At 40.2% G+C, this 18,719-nt stretch overlaps 1 protein-coding gene across 1 annotated transcript in view; it reads left to right on the plus strand.

The window, feature by feature from the left end:
- The first annotated feature begins 885 nt into the window (after window positions 1-885).
- The window catches only part of OTOG (otogelin), a 169,159-nt gene continuing 151,325 nt past the window's right edge, over window positions 886-18,719 (plus strand). Inside the window, exons 1-11 of the mRNA XM_074997753.1 lie at window positions 886-970; window positions 1,319-1,473; window positions 3,086-3,204; window positions 3,644-3,849; window positions 5,405-5,535; window positions 7,254-7,360; window positions 8,727-8,836; window positions 9,384-9,509; window positions 10,639-10,747; window positions 14,279-14,325; window positions 15,615-15,760. Of these exons, the coding sequence (XP_074853854.1) occupies window positions 886-970; window positions 1,319-1,473; window positions 3,086-3,204; window positions 3,644-3,849; window positions 5,405-5,535; window positions 7,254-7,360; window positions 8,727-8,836; window positions 9,384-9,509; window positions 10,639-10,747; window positions 14,279-14,325; window positions 15,615-15,760 (1,341 nt within the window). The remainder of the gene's footprint in view (window positions 971-1,318; window positions 1,474-3,085; window positions 3,205-3,643; window positions 3,850-5,404; window positions 5,536-7,253; window positions 7,361-8,726; window positions 8,837-9,383; window positions 9,510-10,638; window positions 10,748-14,278; window positions 14,326-15,614; window positions 15,761-18,719) is intronic.

An 18,719-nucleotide genomic window follows, 5' to 3' on the forward strand; every position in this document is an offset into this window, starting at 1 on the left:
ATACTTTGAAAATTTAGCCCAGAACGTTCTGACAGAGAACTATTTTGGGTAAACCAAAATTGTCATTACAGATGAAATGTTTCACTTTCTATACTGTAGGTTCATTGCACTTTTTGAATGGAAGTATTTAACACTGAAAAGTTGGAGAATATCAACTGGAAATGAAAGCACTGATTTCTGGTTTGATTTGGTTGTACACTTGTAAGATAGATTTGTGCGTGGTATCCTTTCAGGTTATCACAAGGACCGGAAATTACTAGTTGCCTAGCAGTTAGTTATACCTGGACCCCAAGGAGTAATAGGTTTGATTTTTGTCAAGGCTGACTTAACACTTCATTCATTTTAGTGTTTAGGGGTCTTTTAGATACTAAGGTATGTTGCCATCCTTTTGTTGATTCTCAGATATGCCAGTGATACATGGGTTACAAGCATCTAAGGATACCATAGCCTTTGTTATCAGAATGTGGGTCTTCCCTGGTGACTTTCGCATGCCCTAATTTTAGCATACTGTGCTGTTCATTTAGCTGCAGTCCTACATGCCACAGGTCAAAATAACAAGAAGTCTTGTGACAGAGTGCATCTGATGAAGTGGGTCTTTGCACACGAAAGCTTATGCTTAAAAAAAAAATCTGTTATTCTGTATCTGCAGAAACAACAAGAAGTCCTGTAGCACCTTATAGACTAACATGGCTATGCCACATATGTCTGAATTCCAATACTCACATTATTCCTGCCTTAATACCATTTGTGAAGCTCTTTGTAAGATGTCAGGTACCCATTGGCTTACATGCATGTTACATTCAGTGACAGAATTAGGGTTTGTGTATGTAAATTATCATCACCCCTTGTTTTTAATATGCCTTGCTTCTTTACTTAGATCCTGTCATGTGCTTTAATGGAGGTGAGTGTGTGCAGAGAGGCCTCTGTGACTGCAGTAGATTTAATGCAACTGGATCAAGATGCCAGACAGGTGTGTAGGAAAAAAAAACTATATTACAGTGGCATCTGTCTGGGGCTGGGTTAACAGTATACAGGCCCTTCAGCCAGATGGGCACCTTCCTTTGCCAAAACATGTTAAAGCTCACCATTACCCCACGCTCTGTAGACAGCCAGCAGAGTAGTTGAATTCTACTCTTGCAGAGCTGCACAATTCCCAGCCACTTCCTGTTATCCTGGCTTGCCCTGAGTTACGCTGAAACACAGACGAAGAGTTGGAAGTGTTATCTCGCATCTCCTCTAGCCTAAGTGTATATTTACTGTTCAATTTAAAAAAAAAAAACGTATTGCTTTTCAAATTGCTCTCCTTTTGTTTGCCTAGTGCACAACACAGGCGCTGAAAGGGATAACATATGCCGAACTTGGGGTCAATACCACTTTGAAACCTTTGATGGACTCTACTATTATTTCTCTGGGAAAGCCACCTATGTTCTTGTGAGACAGAATGAAATGGATGAACAGAGTTTCTCTATACAGGTGGGAGAGTGCTTTTTAAAGTCAACTTTATACTGCCCCAGGGCATACAAAAATTTATGAGTTTAATGTGAGGAAATGCTCTGTAGACATGTTACAAGGTAATCAGTAGTAGTAAAGTATATAGGCATGATTTGGCAAAGTGCTGAGCATGACAGATGGATACAGTTCACAATTTAGTGGCAGCAAGATACTAAACTCTTCTGGGACATGTTTTGAATTCTAGTCAAGAGGGGCATGACCCTCTGCAGAACCACCCTCTGGCTCAGTACAGTACAGTACTACAATCCTAATCCCAGGCAAGGCTGGTCTATGTGGGGAGGCCCTGGGATGAGGGCTGGGGTGTCTGGAGAGCGAGCCTGCCCTGCATTCATGCCATAGTGGCAGCACTTGTCCTGTGAGGATGGGCCTGGCTCCCACTCTGGGTGGTGTGACCTGGTGCATGGGGGGACAAGTGCCACTCACATTTAGCACGGTTAGTTTCCCAATATTTGTGGGCACAGTTTTGCTCATAAACCACAGCACAGGCAACCAGGTCGCAATCCCACTCACCCTAGCTCAGTGAGTTGCCGTGATTCCAGTTGCTATACTCAGTACGGTGTCAGGCCACATAACACCAGATAATCAAATTTATTTTAAATCCTACAATATATCTGTATTAGAATTTCTGTAGTGCCTGTCACTGCATATGTAAGAAGCATTGTTTCATAGCAGTGAATTGCATTTCTGAACATCAGCATTTTTGATTATTAATTCATTTTAATGGAATTTGAGCTACTGTTGATAAAGATAGAAAAAACTGAACAATTAATGACCATCGTTCAAAAATAGCTCCATAAAATACATAATTCTTAATGCAGTTTCTTAATTTATATCAGCTGTATTATTTTTATGTATTAAAAATTTCAGTAGTCTTTCCCACACATTATTCTAACCATCTAATTTGCTCCTTGCTGAGTCATTTCACCTGCTTCTCACTGTACTGTCCAGCAAGTTCAAGCTTCTTTTCTTCGCATGCGGAGTCTTAATTTATTCTGTTTTTCCTGTATGTTTGATTTGGTCTCTCTTCATAGTTTCCTTGCCCTTTATGCTCTGCTAACAATTCCAACCTTTGATCTCCTTTTCCTACTGGCAGGTCACTGCTGTATACTTTTCTCCTGTGTTATTGTTTTGCTATTGTTTCCAATGGCTAACTTCTAGAGAAAGTGGTAAATTTTACTGAGTCGTTTTGTCAGCTGCAACTGTAATAACCTGTGCCTGTTATTAACATTGCATCTTAAATAGCAATTGCTTTTCATATGGAGAAGCTTTCTAAATGACAGGCTAACAGTCTGGAGAGGAGATTATAGCCAAATTAGGCTTGGTCTTCCTCTAAAAACTGTTTTAGCTACGTCGTTTAGGACTGCGGAAAAATTTTACACCCTATCTAGTGTGGTTAGGTTAGTCGAACTCCTGCTGTAGATGCAGTGGCTGTTGGCTCTGCTGCATGGAGACCAAACTATCCTTTAAAATTATTGCTAAAAGTAAGTACTGGAGCATAACTAGTTGGATAGCGTAGGGAATGTTGAGAATGTTATTAAGAATATAACTTCTCCCCAATAATTTTATTTGGCAGGTTAATAATGATCCAGAATGCAAATCTTCACCCTATTCCTGCAAGAGGTCTATTAGCTTATTCTTTTCTGGAGATGAAGAAATAAAGTTGAGCAGTGAGGTCACATATAAAGGACTTAGGTAATTACATTCACATTTATGTGGAATGTTTTGTTTGTACAGTGAATCAATTCTCATGTCATTGCTTACCTCAGTGCGGAAAAAGCAGCACCACTTATTGGCAGCTAAAAAGGCAAATATGCCATGTATACTGATGGTAACATTTCTGCATTTTTAAAAATTGAGCACTAGAAGAATGATATCTAAATTATGTTTTGGTATTTGAAGATAAAATTTCTGTGTTCATGTTTGCAGCTGGATATGAATCTAATATTATTCCACTGCATTTTGTTGAATTACTCCAGATTTACAACACTGTTACTCAAAGCACAGGTTCTCTAATATATATGAGGAAGAGATTAAATCATTGAGTAGTAATTCCTATACATGGAGCTTTTTTTTCTAATTAAAAATATGAAAAATCTTTGCTCTTTTGTCTTTTACTATACTTGCTACACAGAGTACAGCTACCCCGTATTACAGGAAATGTACACATCCAAAAGCTAGCTGGGTACATCCTAGTTAGACATCGCTATGCATTCACTCTGGCTTGGGATGGTATATCTGCTGTCTATATTAAGTTGACACCAGACTACTTGGGCAAAACACATGGGTTATGTGGAAACAACAATGCTATCCTGCAGGATGAGCTTGAGACTAGTTATGGTGAGTATTTATATATATACGTATATATATATATATATATTTGTTACGGTGTAAAATAGGTTTGCCTCAGTTTACTTTTCAAGGTCATAATTTAACTTCTTTCAGTAAAGTTGTTATGGTCATTTTAATTGCCTTTAAAAGTAGATCTGTATTTGAAATAAAAATTGTAACCCTTCAGCCAGGTGTTATCTGTAAAGAGATCTGAGTTTAGTATCATCTTCAGGATTATGGTTAGGAATTGCTTTCAAAATAAGCCAAATATTTGGCTCAAGCACCCAGCTAGAACTGTACTCATACTTTGGGTCCTAGGTAGATAGGTTTTTGCTTTAGCTAGTGTTCCCACCTGCCTCCCTCCGTAAGTATGCACAAGAGTCTCTGGCAGCCTGCAACACTACTCCTACATTGGGGACCTAAGTCAATATATAATTAAACTTTAACATCTAAGTTAAGAAAGCCACCAACAATTCAAATGGTGTAGTATTTGAGTTGAACCCAAAATGTAGATGCTCCCTGGCTAGGTGCCCAACCTGAAACACCCTCAGAGTAGCGTCACCTCTAATTTTTTTCCATCCATGGGCAGAATAAATTTCCTGTGCACCCAGGCACGTGTGGATGTGCACCACCAATAGAAACACATGCTGCCTACCGAGGGCAGCTGTGGGGGTTCTGCTGATCAGTGGAGTGGCACCTGAATGTCTTTTGGGTGGCTGCCCATGTGCTCACCTTACAGGGAATGCTGCCTCAGGGTCCAGATTCTCAGAGGTGGGTGCTTGGTACTTTTGGAAAAGTCAAGTCTTTTTAAAGTGTGTCTTGTTGAACACTCCAAATCATTAGTCACTGTTGAGATTCTAGCCCTTAAGCTTTCTGTCTCATTGTATTTCAAGTTTAATTCCTTATTGCAAAGTGCAGCCTGTACCTGCCTTCTTTCAGCTGGCTCTTTAAATTACCCTCACTCAGCTAGAGGAAAAATGAATGCTATGCCAGAATGCGTTTCAGCCCTCGCCTCAGAACACAAATTATTGGTTAAAGCAAAAATGTAGGCAAAATACCCACATGCATTTTAGTTCCCACAGGCTTTTTTCCATTGTCTCTTTGAGAAATTCCAAGTCCTTGCCCTGAGCCAGGGACTCCTTGTTAGTCTCATTCTACAGATCACCTTCCTGGGATTTTCATATAACTGGGTTCTTTCTCTTAATCCATAGTCTTCAGTAGAAGGCTTCCTGCTCCTTGCAGCTCTGACTTTCCCCATTGTTTGCCTGGGAGACACCAACTAGCTGGGCTATTTTCTGAGCTCTGGAACCTATCAAGGGGGCTCTGTAACTAGCTGAGATCTTGCTGGTCACTATAAGTACCTTAAGGCTATCACCTGATCCTGGACCCTGAGGTGTATGTCCACTGGTTAGTAACAAGTGGGTCTGACTCAACTCTTAAAGAGACAGTTACCCTGTGAGATAGCTTTTAAGATCTGAAGCTCTCAGGTGGAAGAGGCAATACAAATGCAGTGGTGGTGATTCTATGCCAAATTGATGCTTTAATACTTGTATATATTTCTTAGGAAAATTGACTGAAGACATTGCAGAGTTTGTAGAGAGCTGGAGGGAAAATCGTCCACGGGGCTCAACTGCCTGGGATAACTCTCTTAATTACGAGCCACCCTGTTTGACCCAGCGCCAAGACTTTTTACAGGTTTGAATCGAAATTAATGAAGCATATTAACGGTCTGTAATTCTTCTAGAGTCTTAATCAGGGCATTGAGGGGAAATGATGCTGCTGCCCACTGTAGTGTGCCTTTTGCTACGGGAATGGGGTGGTGTAGAGCAGGACTCCCATCTGTGGGCTCTGAGGAAGGGGGTGAAGAGACACCGAGAGCAGGAGCACACTGCATTCCTATTTGCTATCCCTACTTACTGCTCACTGCAGCCTACCTGATTCTACCTTCCTACCCTTATGGAAGGCAGGGACAGTGCTAGGTTATGGGAGAATTTCTTCTCCTGCCATCTCTTTTCTCTCAAAACCTTTAGCATGAAGTATGAGGTTTGTGTTGGTGTTGTTGGGTTAATGTCATCTAGTTCTGGTGTGCATATTTTTTCTGGATGTTGTCTCAGAGACATAGACTAAACATAATTAGAAAGGAGCTTGGGTGATTAGTCCTTAATCTTCTGGCACATTCTGCTGTCTCTCCTAACAAAACCTGCTGTCTGGAAAGCAAGCCAGTGGATTCCTCTAGCTCTGGTGCCAAAATAGCTACTTAAAGAGATTTAAGCCCTTCTCTCATCGCAGAGGACCAAAATTTCATCTCTGCAACTGAGGAAGGAAAACTGTGGTGACACTCTTGAGCAATACTTTTTCAAGCTGTGCAAGTGAAATGCAGCAAACTGAAGGGCCAGTCCTGGAATTCTTTAGCCAAAGCTATTTTTTATTGCTCTGAAAGAGTAGCAAGAAAAAACCCTTTAGAAAACAGAAACAAAGGTGCAACACAGATTGCAGCGATGAGAATTTAGCTATCATCCCTGTTGTCTACCCCAATTCCAGTATGTTTCCTCTTTGAATGCTGCCCCACCCTCCTCTCCAAGATGAAATATTTTTCACCTGAAGGCAGTGACAGATGACTTGAGAGGTCATATTTTTGCTGTGGTGCATTTTATTGTATGTTTGAATTAACCCATAGTCTGGGTGTCTTCAGGAAGCGGATGCTGGAACTTGCTCTCTAGTCTGAGAGAACCAGTAAGTTCCTTTGCACATATTATGAAGCCTAAAGGTGTATTTGAAAGCAGTTTGCAGGTCCTTTTAATTCGGAGAGACGGTGTATGAAGCCTTTATTGATGGCAGCTAAATGTTTAAAGATTGCAGAAGTTTCTTGAGGTGGTATGTGCACTGATCTCAGAGCTATCTGATGTTATAAATCAGAAAGAATGGGCCGCTCAGAATACTGACAACAACTTTGAGTCCATTTAGGTTCATCTCTAACACAGAGTCAAAGGGTCTCCTCTTGGTCCACCTCAAGCAATTGTACAGGCAATAACAGACAGCACTGGGTAATGTTGCGACGACCTTAGGATGGAGAGAAGCCCTATTGAGAGAAATTTGGGGCCTTGCTACACCATGTTTGCTGCCCCTCTCATTTTCCCCCACTTGAAGGTGGGTGGGGTTTTTATGAAGGGGGCGAGGGAGAAACCTGAACTAAGATCCTGTTACAATTGTCCCCTTACTCTTCCTCCCTCTCCTTTCAGCCATGATGGGGAGCAGTATGCAACAGGCTACTCAGTGGCTTTTAGTTGCTGAGAAGAAACTGTTTCCTAGCCTGATCTTACTTAATGAGTACTGTTTTGTTTTAGCACCGTGTGCTATGATGCTTATGTTTTTGAGATCATTCCTTTCACAACAGCCATCTCTTTTGTTTTTAGCAGGCATATGCTCTGTGTAACACACTGCTGTGGCCCCCTTTTGAACAGTGTCATGATTATGTGAGTCCTTTTCCTTTTATGGCCAGTTGCACCAATGACCTCTGCATGTAAGTAATCATTTTCTTCCCCTCTTTAGAACATACATCTGACCTTTCAGTATGTGCTCTTTTCTGCATAATGCTTTGTTTGTAACAGTTTTTGTGAAGTAATAAAATGGCCCTGCTTTATACCCATACATCATCACAGACTTCAGTGGAATTAGCCTCGGTTTCTCTGGTGTAAGTGAGAAATTCCTCAGGCCTATTAGCTTTCAAGTAATTTACACAATTTACCTGTCCTCAAGTTGCTATAATCAGTATGCTATAATCAAGTTGCTATAATCAGTAAATATGCCATAATCAGTACATTATATTTTAATGGCACAGGACTGCTGAACCAACAGGCAAATTTAAAAGGTCTTCCATAAAATTTACGTTAGTCCAACAAAAAGAGATGAGTAATGATTTTTTAAAAAAATCTACACTCTTTTAAGATTATTCTGTCCTCTGGCAGCCTGATACACTGATTTTTTGAACTGTTTTGACTGTGATTTTAAAATGTAGGCTTGCTGGAGCGAAGGCAATCTTTTGCATCCTGTACTATGCTAATCACATTGGCCGTTTCTACATATGCCACTTTAAATGGCCTGAAATATGCTAATGAGGCACAGATGCAAATTCCCTGCTCCTCATTAGCATACGGTCACATGATTTGGAGTCTGGAAGATGTTCTTCCAGACTCCAAAACCCTGTTTAGAAGTATGGCCCCTGGGGGGGTGTCTTCCAGAAGGAAGTCCTTCGTCTGGAGGCCCCTTCTTCCTGAAAAGTTTTGGGAAGAAGGGGCCTCCGGAACAAGGACTTCCTTCTGGAAGACCCCCCGGGGCCGCCCTTCTAAATGGTGTTTTGGAGTCTGGAAGAACATCTTCCGGACTCCAAATCACATGACTTTATGCTAACAAGGCACGGGGAATTTGCATCTGTGCCTCATTAGCATATTTTGGGCCATTTATTAGCATGCAACTGAAAGTAGCATGTGTAGAAATGGCCATTGATAGCACTCAGAGTTCTTTCACCTTGTTCGTCTGAATAATTTTCCTGAGGGAATATCTTCTCTTTGTTACAAACCAGTAACTGATTCTGATTTTACTCTCATTACTTTTACATTGCTATATAAATCCATTGATTGTAAAGGAGTTGTTCTTGGATTATACTAGTACAATTTAGATCAGAATGAGGAACCGTGATAACTAGTCTTCCAAGCCAGGGATGTTAAGAAAAGACATTGGGGTTATTTAACAAAAACAATATTTGAAAATTCTGTTACTTATTCAAATACCAAATGATACAAAATGGTGAAATATTTATGACATTATAGATGCATATTTATGTGATTGTAGGGAGAATGTAATGTCATACCAATTTTTATTTGTACAAGGTCAGCAACTGATAATGCAACTTGGTGCAGAGCATTAACTGAATATGCCAGGGCCTGTGCTCATGCAGGACAACCTCTTCATGCATGGCGGACACGCTTTCAGCAATGTGGTATGCACACTTTATTTAGAGTATTTCTCACAATAGCGGAACTTTGATGATATAGTTCTGCACATCTTTCGTTCTGTTATGGTTCAGTGTGTCTTCCACGGACAGTGATGAACTGGTTGCACTTCAGTTGTCAAAGTTGTGCACATTAAATCTGTATTTAAGGAACTTTCATTATGAAAAATTCTATGTAGATGGAAGACCGTTATAAATTATGAAGTATATGTTCATTGATAACTTGAAATGTTTTAAAATATATCATCCTGTTAAAAATATTGCAGGTATTTTTCAGAAGATTGTGCATCTTACCTATTGTAAATTCACTGTCTTAGATGTAGTGTAATATTCCTTTAATTTTTGAAATGTAAAATTTGAAAGCACCTAAAAAGTTTTATTTAGGTAACACTTGGATAAACCTTCATAATTCAGAACATCAGAGTTGATAGTTTAATTTAGAAAAAGTAAAATATAAGGGAAAAATTTGAATAATATCTTCCACTGAGGTGGTAGCATGATGCCTTTTCATTTCTCAGCTTGTTTCATTTTTCAGTTATTACGTGTGAAGAACATTTAATCTACAATGAATGTATCGACTGTTGCCCAGTTTCATGTCAGCAAAAAACACAGTGTATTGACAGTGAACTCCCCTGTGTCGATGGATGCTACTGTCCAGATGGTAACACAGCCTTTTTTCTCAGGCTTGTCTTATCCTGTCGCTTTACTTATGGCTAAACTTCACCTTCAGATATGTGTGTGGGCCTTGGTAAAACCAATGGGAACAGGCTGGGGAGGTAATCTGGGGATCTTGGCACACACTTGCATGGAGAGGTCTCATCATGGCCTCTGCTTAATAGGAGAAAGACTGGGGAACACTTCTCCACAGCACTGATTGCAACAAGTAGCCAGGTAGAACTAACTCACCACAGAACCAACAGAGCTCCACCTCTGCACAAAAGGCACTGGTTTGCTCTGGTGTCAGTTTTGGAGCTAGGCAGCTTTCTCTTTGCTAGAGGCTGCCTGCAGACTCAGGCAGACATAGCACTGGTTACATTTAAGTCATGTTTTCAAGCTCTTATTTTTCAGCCACGTACCCTAGAAACGTGCTATTGGTTTTATTTTATTTTATTTTATTTTTTTTTAAATTACAGCTTAGGAATTTCTGCTGGTGCTGGGAGCTAGGGTCCAAGATATGTCACTATTTGTACAGAGTCCATTTTTAAACTTTGTTTTATACACATGTCTAAATGCAACCTGTTTGCTACTGCCTGTTATTCGGTACGTAACTCTGCCTAGAGGGGATCAGATCAGAGTAGTGATGCTCCATAAATCGTAAAAGTAGCACCTCTAGTAATTCTCTGCTCCCATAGCAATGTAATCATCTCTGTTACCTGTTTAGTGTCCAGTGGGCTATTGTGCTATGGCTTCTAGTATTAAAATAGTTATAATTTAAATCAATTATTAAAGGAACAAAATACATAGCAAACAATAATAAAATATATGTTCAAAAGCCAAGAGTGTCAACCATTTTGCTCTCAAATTAATAAGGTGCTTAAATAAAGCGGTGTGACTTTGAAAGATTCAGACTGTTAAAGCAGCTCTCAGTGAGTTCAGTCTATCTCCGACAATACAGGGATTAACTCTAATCTGTAATTAGATATAATTTTATTCTGAAACATAAAAGAAACTTCAGACTGTACTAAAATGTTTTCTCTATAGGGCTATTAGTTTTATAAGTGCTAGTTGGTTAGACAAAGTGTCATCCACCATTATTGGAGCTCATTCATATTTATTTCATGTTGGATTAGGTCTAATTTATGAAAATGAATTATGTGTCAAGCCTACAGAATGTCCTTGTGATTATCATGGAATTTCCTATAAAACAGGCTCAGTGATCCATGAAGAGTGCAATAACTGGTTAGTAACTTCCCTTTTTTCACTGCATACTTGATTTAGTAATTTGATCATGAGACAAAAATCCCTTTCTTGAATCCTTTTCCTTTCTAAAAATACTGTCTATTTGCATATAACATATTTTGTATGATTATGAAGGGATAGTAAATGCACTTTTCTTTACACTTATAAAGGCAGATCAGAAAAATAAAGAAGATAAATATTAACAAATGAAATAAGCTTCAAAATTTTTACATAATCAGGTCTGATTCTCTGTTGGTGTAAACTGACACAGCTCTGTGGGCATCAGATGAATTGTACCAATTTAATGCTGGGAGAAAATTTAGATTAAACCCAAATTCAGATAATTGTCAGACATCTGGTTTTAGATTCTAGAATAATCTTCTCAGGTATCCTTGTTTAATTTCAGTAGTATTGCCAACATGGCTTTGAATTTAAAAATTGCCCGGGACAGGCAGAATCTGAATTTGGATGAGAAATCAAATTCCAGGATAGTGAAACTGCTATAATAATGTCAGAAGGAAACTACTTATAGGGTCACATGGTCATCTTAGATGGGGAAATTTATATAATTTTAGAATCCTTAACGTTTCAAAGACACTTATTCTGGGCTCCCCATTCTATGCTGTGATTCTTAAATCATTTCACAGAAGCCCCATGCCTTCACCAGTTGCATGACCCGTACTTGTGCTTCTATTAGTAAACAGCACAAGGATGGACTTTTCAGAGCTGCTGAATACCCATGCCTCCAAATGAACTCAATGAATGCTGCCATTGCTCAGTTCCCTGTCACTAATGCACCAAATACTTTTCTTACAACAAATTATCACAGCAAAAACAATTTTTATATTGCTTAGAGCAGAGATGACATCCAAATTTTTCAGCCAAGAGCCAAACATATTGCTTTAAAAATGGTAAATGGCCACTATCTGGGGCAGATTTTTTGCGCTGTTCTCTTCCCTTTGTGTGTTCAGGAAGCACAAATGAAGTGGAAACCATGTCTCCTGCAGGGGATTTCTGGTTCTAGAGGACACATGGTTAGTATAGCTGGGTCCTGAGCCTAGAGTGTGCATTCTTGGTGGGACAGATTATGTTTGGAGCCGGCTGCACTCTGTCTGTCCATGCTTAGTCTGGGCACTTTGGAGACTATAGCCATTTGGCAAAAGATAAAGCAGCCACCTTTTGCTTCCCAGTTTTTCATCTTCTCCCCATCCAAGGGTGTGTAGAGAAGGGGAGCCACCAACTCAGCTTCTGTCAACTCCTCTTTCAGCTCCCAGAATCTGGGAGGTATATAAGCAAAGGAGGAACCCCAAGGGCCTTCTGTCCACTTGGTAGCCTGCAGACAACTGTTTACCCAGGATGCATGAAGTCCAGCTCTGAGGCTCCTCTCCATGGGTCTATTGATGGAGTTATAGTCAGTTATTCTGCTGGCCTTACTTAAGCCAGCAGCAAAAGCAAGAAGTTGTTTTAACAGCTGAGCACCACCTTGCTCTGGATTATGTGGATGGTGGTTCCTGCTCCCTTCACTTGGCTTCTTGGCATGCTGACCTGGCATGCCTCCTGGTGTCTGAATTTTGGTTCTGATCTGTGGTTTATCTCCTGCCTCTCACCCACTGGCATCCTGATTCCCAGCCTGATTCCAGTTACTGGTTTGTGGGCCTGATCTCCAGCTTGTGTCCTGCTTCTGGGCTCCTGGTATCCTGACTGAGCTGATGCATGACTGTGGACTCTGTCTGTGACCACTAGGTCTGTCTGTGTACTGTCCAGCCATGACACAACCAGAGCTTTTTCCCTCTCCCTGAATTCTAGTAGGCAGCAAGTGGGGAACTGCTAAACAGATGCAGCAGGAAAGGGACAGGAGCAGCTCATGAAGTGCTCACTCACAACAGAGGTGCTTCTGGGGTTCAGGGAAAGCAGTGGAAGACAGTGAGGGAGGCAGTGTCCCTAGCAACTCCCTGTTATGGTAAAGCTGATGCAAAGGTTTCATTTAAAAATTTTCGAGGCTAGGCTCAATTAATGCATTTTCCAGTGATAATAAAAAACATTTTAACACCATGAAACTTGAGGACCACAGTTTAGAGCTCCAAGAGCCAAAGATTGAACTATTTTATTGATATCCAATCTATGGTATAGCGCCAAAAATATGAGTCTGTTTTTATAAGGCTGATTATGTCTGATGCCTTGAAAACAACACTAATTCAGACTACTGCCTTTTTATGTGTGCTGTAGTCTGGAAGGTGGAAGAGTCTGAAAGACCTGTTTGGTGAGAAGATAATGCAGAGTCGTGATATATGATGAGATCTGTGCTTAGGAATCTCTTCCTTCCTTCGTTGTGGTGGAGAGTAGATGTTAGAAAAATAAGCCATGCCCTGAATATGCCTTTCCCAGAGAAGCCTTATGTAAACTGAACATCTTACCTTCAAAGGGAAGGTGGTCTCTCTTTGATAAGTCATATTATTTTGCTGAGCAATATAGACACAGGTTTCATTTCAATCAGATGAAAAATTGAACACCTTTTTATAATAACCTCTGCTACAGAAAATAGACACCTTCAGTCCTGTAACATTGGTCTCCCCTTATTGCTTTAGTGTTATTACAGGTTGCTGTCCTTAAAAAGGTATATAGTAGGATGTTTAGAACATCTGTTTCAATAGTATGTAAATGTGTTTGGTCATGTTCTTGTGTAGCATAGACCTTGCAAAGTGACTTTTCCATCCTGCATCTTCATGAATTGACTTCATGCTTTGAACAGCCCTAAAATGCTATTCTGATGTAGGCACTGCATAAATGCACCAACTACTACTTTCTGTGCTGAAAAAATTGCTCAGGGAGAGCTCAGTGATGCTGGATAGAGCATGCACCACAATAGCAATAGCATTTAAGATGCAAGACTTCCTAATTTATACAGAGTGGAAGGCAGGTTACAGAATAAACAAGTATTTGATACTTTCCAGTCTTTTTCTTCGTATTCATATTTAAAGAGTTCTGATGCTGCAGAGAAACATCTTGTGAGTGACTCCGACAAAAATCTTAGTGATATTTTCACTCAGTCCTCTACAATGCATCCCTTTTATTAACAGGATTGTGCTATTTTTTGTTTTTTAATGAAGCAGAGGAGATCAAGTTTAGATTAAAAAAAGGGACTTGACCTGCACTTCTGTATCAAGCACATCCAGCAAATTCAGATCAGGTCTAAACAGATATTCAGATTTTCAAATGATATAATCCAAACTAAAGCTCCCTGGCCTTTAGAAGTTCATTCTTCATTAGTTTTTATAATCACTAATGAGAGAAACAAAACTAATCTTAGATTTTGTGAGCAAAGCGATGGAACTCCTTTCAGCAATCTCTCCACTTACTATCAAGTCCAACCATTGCCCACAATATCTGAATCTGGTCACCTTCTGATATTGCAGCACCCCTCCTCCCCACTTTCTCATCTGATGTTGTTTCTGTGGAGGAGAAAACCAGGAGATGGAAATGATGGACAATCTTTGAATTTTTTTTATATGCGAATTTTGATTTTTCTTTCAGTACTTGTACTGGAGGAAAGTGGACATGCACAAATCTTACCTGTCCAGGTATGTGAAAAATATCTGGGGTCACGTACCTCTTGGATTTCAAAACGTTGTTTTATGATAGCCAATAGTTACATAAGGTCTAAATCTGCTCAGACATATTTTAACAAGATTTCCTATTGCATACTATGTGCATCTTCTAGTATAGCATACACACCTGTAGACACGCTGTAATGGATAACAGCTATCTGCATTTTTTTATTTAGCTAGAGAGTGGCGGTCTTCACAGTACATTATTTGAGCATTGTTATGGGTAGGGCTGGTTCCACCATCTTTAGTTTATGTTGATCTGCTCTTCCCTTTATAAGTTAATGTGTTTTGGGTTGAAATTTTTCATGCTAGATGTCTTCCTCAGATGATTTATTTTTCCAAGAGAAAAGTAAGGGAAAATTCATTGTTTTGACCATATTAAAAATTTTCATATAGCTATTTCATAGTCAATGCTTGCTTTGGAGCGAAGGCATGACATTTGGCAGTGGGGGTTGCCTTGGTGATAGGAGGTTTAATTTTTCCTTTGAAAGAAAAAAAAACAAATCTGGTCAAGTCAACAGAAAACCCTATCTTATTGCTGGTAATTATTGATTGAATGATTGACTTTCCAGCCTCAATGAGCCTTTAACATAGTTTTTGTGTACAGTAATATCTAAAGTGATAAAAATAATAAAGCATCTAAATTTTACACATCCAATCATTCATATATTTTACGGTTTTCTATAGTGCTCCCCATTGTGGTATTGAACTCCTTACAGTTAATAGCCTGACAAAGCAGCAGAGCAGGAATTATCAATATTCACAGTGGCTATGTCTACATTAGGAGCATCTGTCTACAGAAGTTACTGTTGGAAGAGATGTTCTGACAAAACTTCTGTCAACAGATCTTATCTATGCATAAAAGCAGATCAATCTTTTGAGCTGATCTGTCAACAAAAGGGCCCCCGGGAGCATCTACACAGCTTTTTTGTCCACAGTTTCTGTCAACAAAATGTATTTTGTGTGTAGCTCCTCTGTGAGTTTTGTCTGCAAAACCCCAGTTTTGTTTACAAAACTCTCTAGAGTAGACATAGCCTGTGTGAGTTTGTGGTGGATTCTAGGAAAATTTCTGAGATCAGATTTTCATATGCTAACTACTTTACTGGGGCTTGGTTAGTGCATTCCCTGTGATTAACACTTGAGTAGAGCACATGCATAATGTTGTTAAAGTTGTTTGATCTTTACCACAATAGTTTTTTAGCCTATTTACAACAAACACTTTCACTGTGTAATAAAGGACTTTATCTTTTTTTAAAATACAGCTGAATGCTCTGTCTCAGGAGACATTAACTTCATGACATTCGATGGGCGCAAATACACTTTCCAAGCTACCTGCCAATATATTCTGGCGAAAAGCCACAGATCTGGCCAGTTTACAGTGTCTCTGCAAAATGCTCCTTGTGGACCGGTAAGGCTTAATGCTTTCTAATTATATCTTATATCTTCTATTGTCTGTTAGTGGAGTCAGAAAAATTTGTTCAGTGTGGGGGAAAAAAATCCAAAATCAACCACAGCGTAACATTTTGAAAATAAGGTTGTAGCAAAGATCTTCTTTACTTTTTTATGTTTAAAGGCATTTAAATAGATTTTTTTAAGGAGTAGCATGGAGAAAGTCTCATGCTTGTGAGTGCAGTGAGAGAAGTAGTGCTGTGCCTTAGGGTTTTGATCCAGAATCCATTAAAATGAATCCAAAGCCTCCCACTGACTTCAGTGGACATTGAATCAGGCCCTGGATGAGGGAGAAAATTGGAAAAGATAAGCTTATTCTGGAAAATAAATGGTGGTATCTAATTGTCCTGAATGCTTCTGAGTGTGATGGGTTTTTCTCTCTTTGTGTTTGTTGTAAGCTGATAGGAAAGATAACATAGCAGACACCACACACTACAGGTTGAATCTCTCTTGTCCAGCACCTTTGGGACTTGATCAGTGCTGGCCAAGAGAATACGCAGGATCACAGGAGGTCAATATTATCTAGCATGTTACCAACACCTTTCACTCTTAGAAGACATTTAGGGGTAAATTAGAGCTAAATTCTCTCACAGAACACTGAGAGCCACGACTGGTGGCTGTAAACAAAATTTATAGGACCGCGGAAAACTTGGCCACTCCCATGATAAGCCGTCATCCGGTTAACTAAAATCATACTGGAATGCAGATGTTGCTGTATGAGGGAGTTCCGGATTAGAGAGGTTCAACCTGTATTACCATTCTCAGTGCATTTGATTCGGGCTCCTCATTTTGTGTGCGTCTTACAACTTGCAAAGAATTTCAGCTGTGGTGTTTGGAAAGCAGCATAAAGTTTTGCGTATACCTTTTGCAAGCACTGATGGTGATAGACTCTGTAGATCTGTGTGTGTGCATGAGAGAGAGAAATATGGCTGAGCCTAGGAGTTCTTCAGTCTAAGGCAGCTAGGCAAACATCTGCTTTTGTAAGTCTGTAGTGACACACAAAATATGTCTGTTCAACGTGTGTGAAGCTGTGTGTGTGTGTGTGTGTGTGTGTGTGTGTGTGTGTGTGTGTGTGTGTCTATTTCAATCATTGTGGCATTATTTGTTCTGATGAAACACAGTAAATCAGATAATATTTTATTACCTTAATCATATCTAGCGCAACCTTGATTGATATTGTCGGCTACAGCATTTTACCTCATGGTCTTGATACATATTGGAATGTAAGCAGTGTTGGGGGAGGTCTGTACTGGTTTTCAGTGAATATGTAGGTGCTGTGGGAAGTGGTCACAGCACATGCTAAAGATATTAGATAAAAACATAAATACTCTTGTTGGAAGAGTGCAACATAACATTACTGAATTTCTTATAATTTGTGACAATAACATATAAAAATCCCAAATTAGAGAGAGAAGGGGGGTGGGCAGGGGGCTGGGCCAGAGAGGCACAACTCATCCCTTCTTGCTTTAAGTTGGTCTTTTCAGACTGCCTTTGCTACAGAGCCCTCTAGTCTGCAGAAGGGTTTGTGAGCCCCTTGCCCCCACCACACACTCTTCAAGTGACAGTTTGTAATTCCAACACAGTCCCTACGCACAACATTTCTGAGTGTCCACCTTGCTTTTTTTGGATAGTTGTATTTTCATTTACTTCCGTAGGTGCTATACATGTATACCAAAGGGCAGAATTTCTCCATTACTTATCATCTGTTCTAAACTAGAGCTTGTGACAGGACGGTTGCCCCACAGTGGTACAGAAAGGGTTAAAATAGCCCTGGGAGAGGACTGTCCTGGGAGCCAATCAGGAGGAAGGATTGTGGCAGCCAATCAGAGCCCAGGAGGGCTGTATAAAATAGATGGCTGGCCAGGGTGAAGAGACTCTTGCTTCAGTCCTTGAGGGAGAGGGACCTAGCTGCCTGCTAGAGTTGTGTCCATGGACAGAGCTGTGCAGGGGAAAGGTAGGGTGGGTCGGGGAGCCTGGCCAGGCAAGCCCCAGGCTGCAGGCTCTGAGACAAGGCCTGAGGTTACTGAGGTGGCAGAGAGGCAGTCAAGGCAGCAGAAGTCAGCAGGTCTGACCCCTTGTCAGTGATGATTGGCCATTTCAGACTGCAGTATGTCCCTGAGGTAAGGGGCTAGATGAAGACTGGCAGTGGACCACTGAAGCAAGGTGGGCATAGCGGTTCAGAGTTCCTTGGGAGGGGAGGATTCCAGTGTGAAGACCACTGCAACAGGGCAGTACCCTGAGAAAAGGGATCCATGGTCAGGGAGGGATGTGGGTCCTGCTATAAGATGGAGAACAAACTGATAGACAACAGGGGGTGAGACATTGCCTGGAAGAAGGCATGCTGGAGGCTGGAAGAGCTAATTCCTGTGTGATCAAGTGGAGGTTTCATGGGAGTGAATCACACCTGGTTATGGTGTTCTAATAATGTGTCAGGGTCACAATACAATGTTGGTTGCCATGTTTTCACTCACATTAAAAACTGAACTGTTGACCATCTGTTCCCGGAGTAGAACAGGTTAAATTTTGTGTCCTGGCCAGATTCCAACTTGAGTAATTAAATTCTGAGTCTGATTTTGATCTCACTTTATTGATGCATCAGAAGTTTATATTCACTTCACAGACTTTATTATTATTTGCTATTTGTATTCTGATAGCTCCCCCCAATGTGCTGACATGGTCCAAAGATACATTTTCCATCAAGAACTTACACTTCACTGGATTTACCCTAACTTACTTCGAGTGAGATGAAAACTGGATCCTCTGTGCTGTTTCCCTTCATACTCCCATTGGTTATAGTATTCTTCTCTGCTTTCTATTTTTATTTGATATTCATTTCCAAACAGTCATTGTATTTCACGCTTGAATGCACAGCATTGATTGCTTTTTGTAATCCTAATATACTACTGATTCCACTATCA

This window comes from Carettochelys insculpta, chromosome 6 (genome assembly GCF_033958435.1).
Source record: "Carettochelys insculpta isolate YL-2023 chromosome 6, ASM3395843v1, whole genome shotgun sequence".
In the NCBI taxonomy this organism is placed as follows: domain Eukaryota; kingdom Metazoa; phylum Chordata; order Testudines; family Carettochelyidae; genus Carettochelys; species Carettochelys insculpta.